Below are 12729 nucleotides of genomic sequence, written 5' to 3'. Positions count from 1 at the left end.
CTGTGAATTTCCTCTATTTCCAAACAGAGCTGCACTCATCATCTGTGCTCTGAATGACTTGTCCTGAGGCGGTTCATCCCTTTATTTCCCGACTCAAAGTCAAAAGCACAGGCACAGAAGACCTTGTGAATACAATATCACACAGCAAACAAGCGCACATGCACACACGCTGACAAACAAACAACCAAACTGACAAAATGTATACAAAAAAAAGTGAGGGGGAAAAACGGTCCACAGAGGAGTCAGTTGGTTTGACATCCTTTTGTTCAGCATCACACGGGAACAATAGCTAAATTGTCCTGTCTTTCATCAGGCTGTTCCTTGTTTGGGAACAAATCTGTGGAGCTTTAAGGAAGCATAATAAGAGGTTTTGTTGAGACATGCCCTCCCTATTTCCAGAAAAAGCTTCCTCAATCTTATTATTTCACCTCCCACGCCCGATGCAGCTTGATGATACAACATCAACTCTTCTACGGAGCCATTTCCTCGTATATTTTCCATGTTTAACACAGACATTTCCTCCAGGCTGTTATTAGTGCGGCAGTCAATACGTTATTGACACAAACAAGGTGACATTATGTTGCTCCCCTCTCTTGTCTCCCTGACATGTCAATCAAAAATTACTCATGGACCCGACTCGGCGCAGATATAGATCGCTCAGCGGGGAGGAGCAGCGGAAAGAGCAATATCTCTTCTAGGAATACTCGGATTGATTTGTGTGTGACTGAGCCAACAGTCGGCTGATTGACAAGCGATACAATTAAGTGGAAGCGAGAAGGAACGGAAGACCATCATTATTTCAATCATCAGTTCTTCTACCCGCCTTCCTCCGTTGATCATCTGCGCTCATCATCTAATGGGCTTTGTGCGCTCAAAGACGTTTTTTTTGCTGTAAATATTACAATCATGTTTCCCCAGTTCAATGACGGACAGACAAAACGAGAGAAATATAATCAATCGAGACACTCAGGATCAAAGTATATTCCGTGGCTGAGACTCAGACACATCGTACAGGCTTATTCTGGTACGTAGACACACTTGTAACAAAGGTTCCCGATGTTCTTTGAGGTATTACTGTACATGCATTCATTTCCATTGCACTCAAAAGTACAAAGACATGTCTGACAGCAGAAGGCATATTTTGTGTATTAGTATTATTTGAACTTGAAGGTAAGCTTTCGAAGGTACAAAATGTTTTGCACTGGAGCGGTCTTCCCAAAGGGGCTGTACCTTTTCAAAGAGGTACATTTTTTTCCCCACTGAGTGCCGCCATGGGCTGCCAGTCCTGTCTTAAGCTCGAGTCATTTTCTCAAAGCTGCCGGCAAAAATGGCCGTAAATGGTGACCCTTTTGGCAACACGGCATCAAGTTAGAGATTGTGAGTTATGATTGAGCAGGACAGTACGGTCACTCAAAGAGCCTTGAGAATAAAATGTATTATTGTGCACCTACAGCATTGTTAAGCCTCACGAGCAGCAGTGAGTCCATCGTGTACTCCTTTTTTTTTTGTTGAGTTTCACCTGTCAAGCAACATAGCAGTTTCCCGAACCCTGTGATTGGTGGAGGTTGTTGGGGGCATAGACCGCCTGACAGGAAAGGCTGGGAACACTACTCGGCACACAAGAATTAAACACACTGTCCAGGAATTGAAGGAAAAACATCCCCAGTGTTTATATCGGTGTCCCTCAAGGTTATATTCTGGGCTCTTTAAATGTGGTGCTGTCCAACAGTCTAAGTGGTAATATGTAAATGTTCATACTTGCTAATTATCAAAGAGCAGATTGGTTGACTAAACAGGGTACAACACATTCAACGTGTTAAATCCCAAGGTGTGATTTTCAGTCCTTCATCATCATTTTTGGTGTAAATTATACAGAAATGAAAGTACATTTCCACTTGTTTATGTTAGACTGGCACAAATACCAGTGTCGGTATACTCTTATTTGCCAAGTTAACCTATATGATGTTTTAATGCGTTTTTCTTTGTTAGCATTTATATATATTCAGTATATTTATTCCAGCAAACCACTTCATTCAACAGTAATTCTTCTGCATATTCAACATAAAAAAACACGAGAACCAAAAAACTACAGCATTCAGGAGCGGCACCATAACACTAAACTCTTTAAACAATTGCTGCTCTTGTATTTTTGTTCTACCGTAGCAATGTGATTTTTGCCATTTCAGGTGAAGTTCCTGTATCTTGTCTGCCGACGGCCTGTACGCTGTATATTTTGAGGGCTCAAAGATTGACATGTAGCCACAGAGATACCCGCAACCTGACAGCGTTAAGTGTTTGTTTACAGGAACCGAAGCAGGAATTATGGAAATCCCACAAATTCAGGGTTATTTCAGTCCTGGCCACAGGCATAACAGGATGCAGAGGATGACGAAAATGATAAATGAGCTTAGTCATCAAACTCAGTTTCAGTCAGGTTACAATGCCGCTGTTGTGACAGAGCGTATAACTAAGATGTTTTCAACGATCTACTTAAGCAACACAGGGCTGGGCACCAGCTGGGGGTTTTAGTGCCTTCCCCTCAAAGCCTCTCTGATCTCACAAGAACCTGTGGTCTTCACAAACATGGCAAAACTAGCCTTGTGTTAGATTAGACCGGTTAAGAGTGGGTTTATTCCATGTCTGGAAAACAGGGCCGCAGACAGCAGCTCAGTGGGCTGATTCATCTATGTTACATCACAGTGTACAGGTGCTGTGGACATGTTGAGGTGTCTCAATACAATGGAAGCTGATTCAAATCAGGGGTGTTTTCACTTGACTTGGACATACAGAGGAGCTGTGCCACCGAAAAAAAACACACAGAGGCACTGACCATAGCGTCTGATCATCTGCTCCCTCTTTGAGGAACAAAGCAAAAATGATGGATTCGGCAACCCTGTTAATGGATTTATTCTTCTGTGCCGCTCATTAAAGAATGAGCGAGAGAGAAAAACAAACAGACAGAGTTTTATTGACGGGGGGGGAAATACTCTGAATGAGAAAGAGCCGATAGAGAGAGAGCGAGCAGGTTTCCATAGTTATGAATGGTTTGAGGGTCGATCGTTACCCAGACACCAAGTGTGTGAATGCCTGCCTGCCTGCCTGCCTTCGCTGCCTGATTGCCTGGCACACATTTCCATTAGAGTTGAGAGGAGCCGAGCAGAAGAGCACAGCCGGAGATGTCTTTGATCTCTCAGCCTCTGTCTCTTTGATGCAGCATGTGGAAACACACCAGCAGATTTGGGAACTGGGAGATGAGGTTGGGTGTTAAGTGGATGTGTAGATGTGTGTGTGTGTGTGTGTGTGTGTGTGTGTGTGTGTGTGCGTGTGTGTCAATCTCTGCGAGGGATATTATATATGTAGCGGGAATGACACTGCAAATCTATCAAAACCTTGATTACAGTCCAAATGACCACACACACGCACACGCACACACACACACACACACACACACACACACACACACACACACACACACACACACACGAGTATGAGTTGCCCTATTTTGTTAAAGTCAAGTGCATTCGAGCCGAAAGGAATGAACCCCCCCCCCTCCCATCCACCAACACACACTTGCCGTTTTTCAGGATTATCAAACATCATGGCGGCTTTGACAACCACAACTGTCAAGCAGCAGATTTACATCCAACCCCATCGCCCCATGCTTTTCTCTGGAAATGTCATTTCACATTTCTGTCTGGGTTGAAATTCAGGGCAGTGCACAGAGATAATCTGTGGATTTTGACTCAGCGCGTGTATCGACAACACTCTCTGCCCACGTCTCCTCGCCGGCCTCTCCTCCTTTTCCTCCTATCTTCTCTCGCCCTCGACCCCTCACCTCTCCTCTTGTTCACCTCCTCTGACGTCCCTTCCCTCCTCTCAGCTCATTCTCCTCTCTTCCTCCCCGTTCAGATGATTTCAGGCCTGTTGCGTCCGTCCTGACTTAGTGCGGTACAATTGAAGCCGTAATTACAACAGTCTCTGAATAGCTTTTCCTCCCACAGAAAAACCTCACTACCTATCATCCACAGGCTTAACCCTGCTCTTCATGCTGACATTCAGGGGCCAGACAACATTCTTGTGTAGAAAACCATTAACCCACAATTAAATTATAATCACCATAACAAAGGATGGGTGACATTTAAATCCGCCCATCGAGGAGGGATTAGGAGCAAAGACCACTTCTCTTGGGATGTGGTATCGTCTAAATATGACAGTGTGGATAAAGGAGATGTGAATTAATCAAATATTTCAAAGTATCTACCAGTGGGGCAGTTTTTACCACTTGGTAGCCTAATCGGCTCTGCAAATTAAGCCCAGCCCGGGTGTATTACAGGGTGTGCCGAGGTAAGCTTAGGTTTAAAAGTAGAAAAAAAGCCAAGCTTTCGCTCCTCGTCACCTTTTTGTGTGAGACATTAATGATTAGCTGGAGTTCACTGCTTGGAGGTTTTCACATCACATATCATATCACAAGAGTAGGATTCGGAAAGGAAATGAGGGAAGGAACCTAGGTGTCGGATCACCACGCTCACAGCAATTATCTCTGGCACCATGACAGAGAGCTACGAAAAAATAATGACAGATATGTGAGAGGCTGCTGCCAAAAATAAAAAATAAAACACTTTTAAAATCAGCTGTGGACGCACAGTGGACTGCATGGAAACACACACTGGTGTTTTCTATATTTTTCAGCTGCATTTTGGGTTATTTAACATTGCCAGAGGGCTGAGGACCTCCATCGCGGCCACTAAAGGATCTGCTGTGTCACCTTAAAAGCCATGGGAGGTGAAACGCCCAGTCAACATTTGGCTCGGACACAGCAGAACGATGTCGGCCTTCAGTGTGCCGAGATGAAAGCAATTTGATAGAGGCAGAGACGAGAATGAGGAAATGAGATTGATGCTGCGAGGAGAATGAGTAGGTGGTGGGATGCGAAAAGGAAGTCGCTGGAGGTAGAAAGCTGCATAGTTGGTGTTTTATGCTGAAATGCACTCGAGCTTTAGCATGATACGAAAGAGATTGCTTTTTCTTAAAGAGAGGGGACCTGACACAGAGGGAGAGGAGAAAAGATGAGCGGGCAGTTTAACCAGAGGCCCAATGGAGCCTGCAAGAACTTCACACATAGCACTTACTTCATGGGCTTGAAGAGAGCCTGGCCGTAGTTCTGGAAGGTCATGATGAGCTTGAGCTGAGTGCCTCCAGACTTCATTGCTGTTGAGGTGAAACACACAACACAGCCATTAACAATACATAAAGGGGATGGATATTTGTTGTAACGTAAGGAATGGTATTATAGACCAAAGAAATGAGCTGTTGCGCGTTTACAGTTTGAAGTTTGACAAACACTGACCCACTGGAATTGAGTTAAATACAAAGGGTTAGGGTCAATGGACAATTTGACAAGCTGGATGTTAACTGGTGGCATTAGCTGGTTAACGTAGTTAGCTTACAACATTTAAACTTGCCAAACGTTAGGTTTCAGGTAAGCTTTTTAAAAAGGCGGCTGACTGTCCAAAAATCATTATGAATAACCGAATAAAAGTCACTGTATTCTTCACGTTTTTTTTTAACCAGTGTTCATCCATCGCCCATTATCAATTACATCATTTAGCCATTTTGCATTTGACTGTACGGTTGCTCCAGACCAGCGGCACAGACCCTTTATCCAGTATCAGAAAATAAAGGAACAAAACTGTCCCTCAAAAATACAAATGAGGCATGGTAGGAAAATGAGAAAAGAACAAGTTAAGCTTGCTAAACATGGTCACCAGGCTCCCGAACTTTATCTAAATGAAGCAACAAACACAGACACTCTGCATATAAAGCAACCACCATAATGTTGACCAGTAGAAGGACACACACCAACCTTCAGAGAAAAAGAAACAAATCAGAAACCATACATACGACAAAATAGGACTATATTCTGTTCATGCTCAAGGAGACATGTCACGGTACATCTGAAGCCTGAAACGTCATCTGCCATGTTGGCAAAGCACACTGGGGCGTACGTGAGCTTGATCGCGGCATGTGCAGAGCCGTGTGTTTGTGTCTTTGAGTCTTTGAGAGTGTGGCTGCGCTCTAAAAAGAGTGCTGATGTCACAATGTTTGTTTGAAGGCAGCGTGAGGGGGTGAAGGACAGCCAGTGCTCGCCGATGCTCTCTGTTCCTCCGCTGTTTACTCTCTCTGTGTATTCTCTGGAGGGTCCATCTCTATCTCTCTCTCTGTCTCTTTGTGTTCCTATTCATCCTTCTTTCCTTCATGTTTTCTGCCTTTTTGTACATGATAATGCGTTCTAAAGGCACTCGTGGGACTGGGCTGGGGCGAGGACTATTCATGGCGGAAATACAGCGAAATTTGCACACGCAAAAAAGAGCAGAGCAGAGCAGCCGTCGTGCCTGCTCCTTCTTTTTTTAGCTGATCGATCGAGAGCAGCGTTTTGGTGGTCTTTTGCCAAAGAACAACCTTCTCAGTCAATGCTCTCATTTATTTGTACATATGGAAATCTTGAGTACAAGAAAAATGTTGAAAGAGAAAGAAGTTACAAGTGAAAGAATCAATATCCGTCTGAACTGCTTCTCACCTGCTTCTGTGTGAACAGCGTTCCTGTGGATGTTTGGGGGAAAAAATGTAATTGGCAGGAACCGCATACTGGGACCATACCAATTATAATGTTTCATTTCCACCTCCGCTCACAGTAAACACGCCGTGTTTGTAACGAGGCTTCATATTGCGAAAATGTTAACCTCAGTCTTTTTTTTGGTCTCATCAAAGTTACTGACTATCATCTGTCTAGTAATATCTATCATATCTGCTGCTTGTGTTGATGCATCTGTCCTCATTGAGGAAAGTTGCTCAAGAGAGGTTATGGAGTACAACACATGCGAGCACTATCCACGAGTTTAGGGTGATATGCAACTGCTATTGGCTTCTGTTAGTATCCTGCCTCAGGCCTGTGTTGAGGCTCTGTAATTACTGAGCCACCATGTATTTAGCTGGCCACAGGCGCTGAAAACTGCTTCCTCTATCCACCCAGCCCAAGAGTCAGAAACCAAGACAAACAAAATCAAGAGGACATCTTGAGTAGAACGACCGGAAAGAAAAGAAAGAAATGCTTCCTGAAGTGACCAGACGGGGAAGCTAGCCTGAGCAGCTAATCCTTCTCCCAGTTAAGTATTTAATCGTTTACTAGCGGTTGGGTTTTTGGCAGCCGAACCTGAAATCTGCAATCACTTTTCACAGCGAGCGCAAGATGGGCGACCTTGAATCGACAAGCACTCTTGGAATGTGGGAGCTGAACTGAGCCAAAAAAAGGAAGACAATCCCTTGGGAGGGAAAAAAAAAAGGAGAAATAGATCCCGTATAGTGTGAACGATCGCCTCTGTTGGGTTATCTACTTGCACTTGCAGAGAAGGCTCTGCAGCTTTCTGCAAAAGGATATATCCACCTTGTCAATCAAATAAAAAGCCACCGGCGATTAATTTGCGTGGAACCGCGATGTGTAGATATGTATGATTTGCATCGTGACCAGGTGTCCTGTGCATGCATGGGATGTGACAGCGGCGTTTAATTATTCCCTCAGCTTCCCGAAGGCGGGTGGAGGCAGCAGGCCGACCGTTGTTCAGCTGCTGTCACACCGCAGCCTGACTTCCACCTTTCTGCAGACTTATGAGTGTGTGTTCATGCTGCCGGTGCCGGAGGCAACGGGGAGTTTGGTCGTTCATTACTGGGCTGAACCAGAAGACCCAGTTACATTAAAGGCACACCTTCCATTCTGGCTTCTCGTTCGAACTCTCCTCCTGTTTCACACCCAATTCGGCTTGTGATAACTTGGCGTCTTTTTTTGTACCAGTTGGGCGTTTCCCAGGAAAAAAAAAACATCCTTCCTTTCCTCCATCACCTGGCCCCGAGATGGCATTACAGTTACAGCTATCGGCGGAAACTTTTCCCATTCAAACGGTTGTCTTGTCAGAGCTCTTGTCTGCTCATATCAGAGATGACGTTTTATCTTTTCTATATGTTAACCACATGGTGCGGAGGATTATTCTTAATTTCGGCGACCATGCATTTTTAGCTTCACCTGATTAAACTAATCAAAGGTGCATCTTCTGAACGCTTTGTGTTTGCCTTTTCACCGACGGGGCAAATTCCTTTCCAGCATCATGGCACACCCCAAATAATGTCACTTATCAGCACGTTACAAATCAGATCATTTTGTCTGCTTGGTGTCTCCAGAGTAAAGAGTCATTTTGGACCCTTCTCTGTGCAGTGAAGCCCTGCTGCCATCCCGCCACCCCTCTCGGTGTCTCGTGACTCACCGACGCTGGTGATCTTCTGGGTGACCAGGTCCTTCAGCAGGGCGTCGATGACCGGGTTGTGCCTGGAGTACAGCTCGTATCGATTAATCCCAATGTGAAAGCGGAGCCAGTTGGGGTAGGAGTCGGCCGTCAGCTCCCCCGTTGGACTCAACTCATCCGTGTTGCCGTCGTTATTCCTGGGTGAGGAGAGGAAGAGGGTAAAGGTCAAGGAGAAAGAGGACTGGCAGATGTGCTGTATGTAAACAGAGACAGGTGTTGTGCAACAGCAGGGTTACAATAATGTGATTGCACAGCACTAAACTCAAATCCGTTGCATGTGATCAAATCACAAAATGTGTAGTTAATAAAGCTTCTGCTGCATTAGAGTTGATTTTGCACTCAAATCTGGACTTCACGAGCCAAACGCTTTACCATGCCTGATCCTCTGCGGCTTTGGGGTCAAATCGGATGTCCGTGTTGACGTTGAACAGCGTGTCCTCGTCTGTCAGAGCTGGCAGGGATCTTTTATACAAAGGGTGGTCATACAGAGCCGACAACCTTGAACCCTTGAGCGGCATGTTTTTGCTCCCCGTGGCGTCCTGCATGAACTGTCTCTTCCGGTCCCCGCGTTGCCCGAGATGCTCCAGCCTCCGGAGAGCCTGCGTCCTGTCGGCCGCGGCCGGGACCCTCTCCAGGGACTGGGAGGACACGTTGGAGCTGGGCTCGTTGCTGAAGTCCTGGAGGATCCGCAGCGTGTGCTTGTTAGGCCAGCCCTGCTTCCCCCAGCTCTGGGGCTCCTCGCTCGGCGTGTGGGAGCAGGAGCAGCCGCCGCTGCCGTGCCTCTCCAGCTTCGGTAACAAGTCGATCATGATGTGCATGGAGCACGCGATGAGGAACACCATGAGGATCAGAACCCGGAATTTGCGCAGCAGGATCATCTTCATGGTCTCCCGTCTGAGCAGATGTGAGTATTTACTGCAAATGATCAGCACGCAGATGAACAAGCTGACTACATCGCTGATGATGTTTATTAGACTAGACGCCAATCGAATGAGATATACATTAAACACGTAGGACCCATCTTCACTGGCCGTCTTGAGTAAAGTATTCAGCGTTCAGCCTTTGTGTTTGCAGCATCAGAGTCCTGCTTTTAGGCGCGAGGGGCTCCGGGAGAGGTCAAAAGCGCAAAATCATCCGCAAAAGCGTCCAGGTAGGACACGTTCAGACCGGCGGAGGATCGGCGCGAGCCACATCGTCTTCACGCTGCCGCTCTCCTGCCGACCAGCACATCTTTCACAAGGGGAAACACAGAGTGGCGGACAAGTGGGTGTAGGATCCCAAAGCAGCTGCTGAATGATCCGTTAAAACGCGCGTGTCCAGGAGGTTCGAGTGCGCGCATCGGTCTCACCATCCGACCGGGAAGAGCAGCGGATCAGCTGGGACTTCTGGACCGGAAAGAAGTGTAGGACGGGAAGTGCGAGCTCTTCACATTTTAAAAAAGCTTTTCGGGGAAAGTCCCCGGGAGAAAACAAAAAGTAGAGTGTGTGCGCTCATCCACCTCACGCCGATCCAGGGTGCGTGATGTCTGTCACATCCGAGTCCCGAATGATCCCACCGAGGCGATGCCAAACAGAACCATCTGCTTCAGGTAACAGGAGGCAGAGGTAGTCCCGCAGGGCCAGGCCACCTCTAAGAGTAGAAGCGGGATAGGAGGGGAATGCACTTCTTGTCGCATGTGTGACTTCTGGGTGGGTGTGTTAAATATGATGATGAAGCGAAGACTAGATCCAGCCTTTGCGCAGCGTCACCGTGCGCAGATTGGCTGAGGGGAGGGAGAGAGAGAGAGAGAGAGAGAGAGAGAGAGAGAGAGAGAGAGAGAGAGACGCTGCGACCATGTGAAGTCTGTATTCCTCTTGGAATAAATCCTCCCTGCACATCCCGGCTGCACAAGAAGAGGGCGTCTTTTTACTGGCCAGTGTTCAGCCTGAGTTACACCCAGCAGCAAAGCATTTATTTATCCCCCCCTCTGAAATTCATCTCCTGGAATCCCTCTGAAATGTCTCCTCCGCGATGGCAGTCAATCCATCGATGATACATTAGACAGGCCTATTAGACCGCTCATCAGTCTGGGGATCCGGTTCCATCCAGCGCCGCTGCCACTCAGCACCAAGCACATCTTCAGAGAAGTGTCAAGGCTGCACGGAATAAAAACCACAGAGCACCTTTCAGCCATGAGGCCAAAAACAAAAAGGAGGAGAGAAATAAACTGACCTTTAACCTTTGAAGAGCACGTGAAGCACAGACACCAACCTGAAAGCCAAACGCAGCTTTCTCCAATATCCAGTCATTGCTGTAATGTTTCTTTTTTACGGCTAATTGGCACAGCATTATGGCTGCATCCATGCTTCCTGCTGGCTGTAAATAGGCAGTATAGAGACAATAAATAAACTGCTTGCATTTCATAGTACGGCATAAATGCATGAGTAAGTGATCATGCAGTCTGTGATTACCTCCCCAGATTAGTTTATAATTAAAAAGAGCCCAGAGAGAGAGAGAGAGAGAGAGAGAGAGAGAGAGAGAGAGAGAGAGAGAGAGAGAGAGAGAGAGAGAGAGAGGAGGGAGGGCAGTGGTGGCGATGGCTCTTGTACTAACACAGAATAGATTTATAAGAGAGAAGAGTGGAGATGGTTTAAGATAGGCTCTGTGGGGGGATTTACCCAGTGGGACAAAACATTACTTGTGAATGTTAATGAAGCTGACGTAAAGGCAAAAGTAAAAGAGCAGCAAAGAGGACTTTGCTAATCTGAAGGTCTAAGTGTGCGTGTGTGTGTGTGTGTGTGTGTGTGTGTGTGTGTGTGTGTGTGTGTGTGTGTGTGTGTGTGGTGGTACATTAAGCAGGAAGAGATCGGTTTACAACAATAAATATGCATCAGGTGACAAGTGGCTAACAATGGATTCAGCGCCACCGTATTGACTTTTGTGGTCGACGTATAAAACATTGTTGCATTTCTGGTAAAGGAACGCCTGTTTCATGGCAGGTTTCCATACTTTCAGACTCACGAAGCCACTGACATTTCAGGGCCCTTTAACAGTGACTAATTCCCAACAAAGCAAAAGGTCCATCGGATCGCCTCCTCTGGTGTTTGATGTCAGAGATTGTGCGAGCGCGGAAGACAAAGTGTTGCTTGTTGCCTGTCCAGATCTCACGCCGGCCACTGTAGCCGGCGGCCTATGGCCTGAGGTGAAACAAGCAGAGATGAATGTGTATTGATGTCAGTCAGACATGGATCACAGCAGTCGATGGGTCAATGGATCCTCACAAGGCCCGTCTTGTGTAATTGTAGCCGAGTTTCTCAGCATCGAGGGGATTCTCTCGCTCCCGACCGCCGGGCTGATGCGTCTGCACTTTTTTCTCTTCCGTTTTTTTTCTTCTCTTTTTTAACTCTCACTTTATATGCTGTCAAATGACATTAGCGCTTCAGATCTGGTAATAGAAGTGGACTTTTGTGAAATGACAATTTGCAACTCCAAATGAATAATCTCACTCTATTACTGGGCAGAAATGCAAGTATCATGACAAAGAGCAGTGTAAGAAAACAACAAATCCACAGACAAAAAGATCCAACTCTGAGATTACCAGTGTCAAATTCCACCCTTTATGTGCAATATTAGCTTTTTTTATGACCTAGCCTTTTTTTTCTTTTGACAGAGCTCCTTTTGATCGCAACCTGTGAGGCAACAGGCTGATTGAGAAACACCTTCCTCTGATATCCCATGTGGCAAACTATTAAAAGCTCCAAGACCTTGCACCGACAAGATCAGGGAGAGGAGGAGGGCAGGGCTTCCTAACAGATAGCTGACTACAGCACAGGTCGTAAATACACAAGATGTATGTCCTCGACACTTCGCAGTGTCTCTCAGTGAGATAGCACAGGGGGATAGCAAGATAGCGCTACGCGTGTTCCTATCTGCACGATCACGGTGAAGGGTGAGCTTTGCTACTGTACAAAGTCTGCTCAAGAGATCCAGGTAAGAGGAGATTCAAGGGAAATACAACAAGTTTTTCTTTGGTCTGCTGATATTCTATATCAATACATACAGTAGTAGTTTGTGTAAATAAATGAATGGGATACAGACGAGTTGTGTTTCTTCTTTTTCTTGTTGCTATTTTCTGACATTTTTTTAATTGATTTAGTCGTGACTTCCTGTTGTACTATTATAAACCAGTACGGCTGCATCCCAAGACTGCAAGTTCATTCATTTGGAAGAATCAGGAAGTAAGAGTGAAATGCATTTAAAAGAAGTGTATCCTTGTTGGATTACGTCTCACTTTAAACAACCCGGGTCCAAATCAGAGCCGAGGCCCTTTGCTCAACGTCGTCTCCGGTCTCTCTCTCGCTCCCTTTTACTCTCCGTCCTGTCTATAGTACACAGGTAA

The 12729-nt window shown here is 46.1% G+C and overlaps 1 protein-coding gene across 1 annotated transcript in view; it reads right to left on the bottom strand.

The window, feature by feature from the left end:
* fam20cb (FAM20C golgi associated secretory pathway kinase b) overlaps window positions 1–10027 on the bottom strand; it is a 47637-nt gene extending 37610 nt beyond the window's left edge. The window contains exons 1-3 of the mRNA XM_068583818.1: window positions 8724–10027; window positions 8313–8488; window positions 5130–5208 (exon numbers count right to left, since the gene is read on the bottom strand). Of these exons, the coding sequence (XP_068439919.1) occupies window positions 5130–5208; window positions 8313–8488; window positions 8724–9235 (767 nt within the window). The 5' untranslated portion in view covers window positions 9236–10027. The remainder of the gene's footprint in view (window positions 1–5129; window positions 5209–8312; window positions 8489–8723) is intronic.
* Between the last annotated feature and the right edge of the window lie 2702 nt (window positions 10028–12729).

Source organism: Clinocottus analis, unplaced genomic scaffold, assembly GCF_023055335.1.
Source record: "Clinocottus analis isolate CAN_PGR_092001 unplaced genomic scaffold, fCliAna1.0.p SCAF_19, whole genome shotgun sequence".
NCBI lineage: Eukaryota > Metazoa > Chordata > Actinopteri > Perciformes > Cottidae > Clinocottus > Clinocottus analis.
The sequence above is the reverse complement of the archived record's forward strand: the minus strand, read 5'-3'. Positions and strand labels throughout refer to the sequence as shown.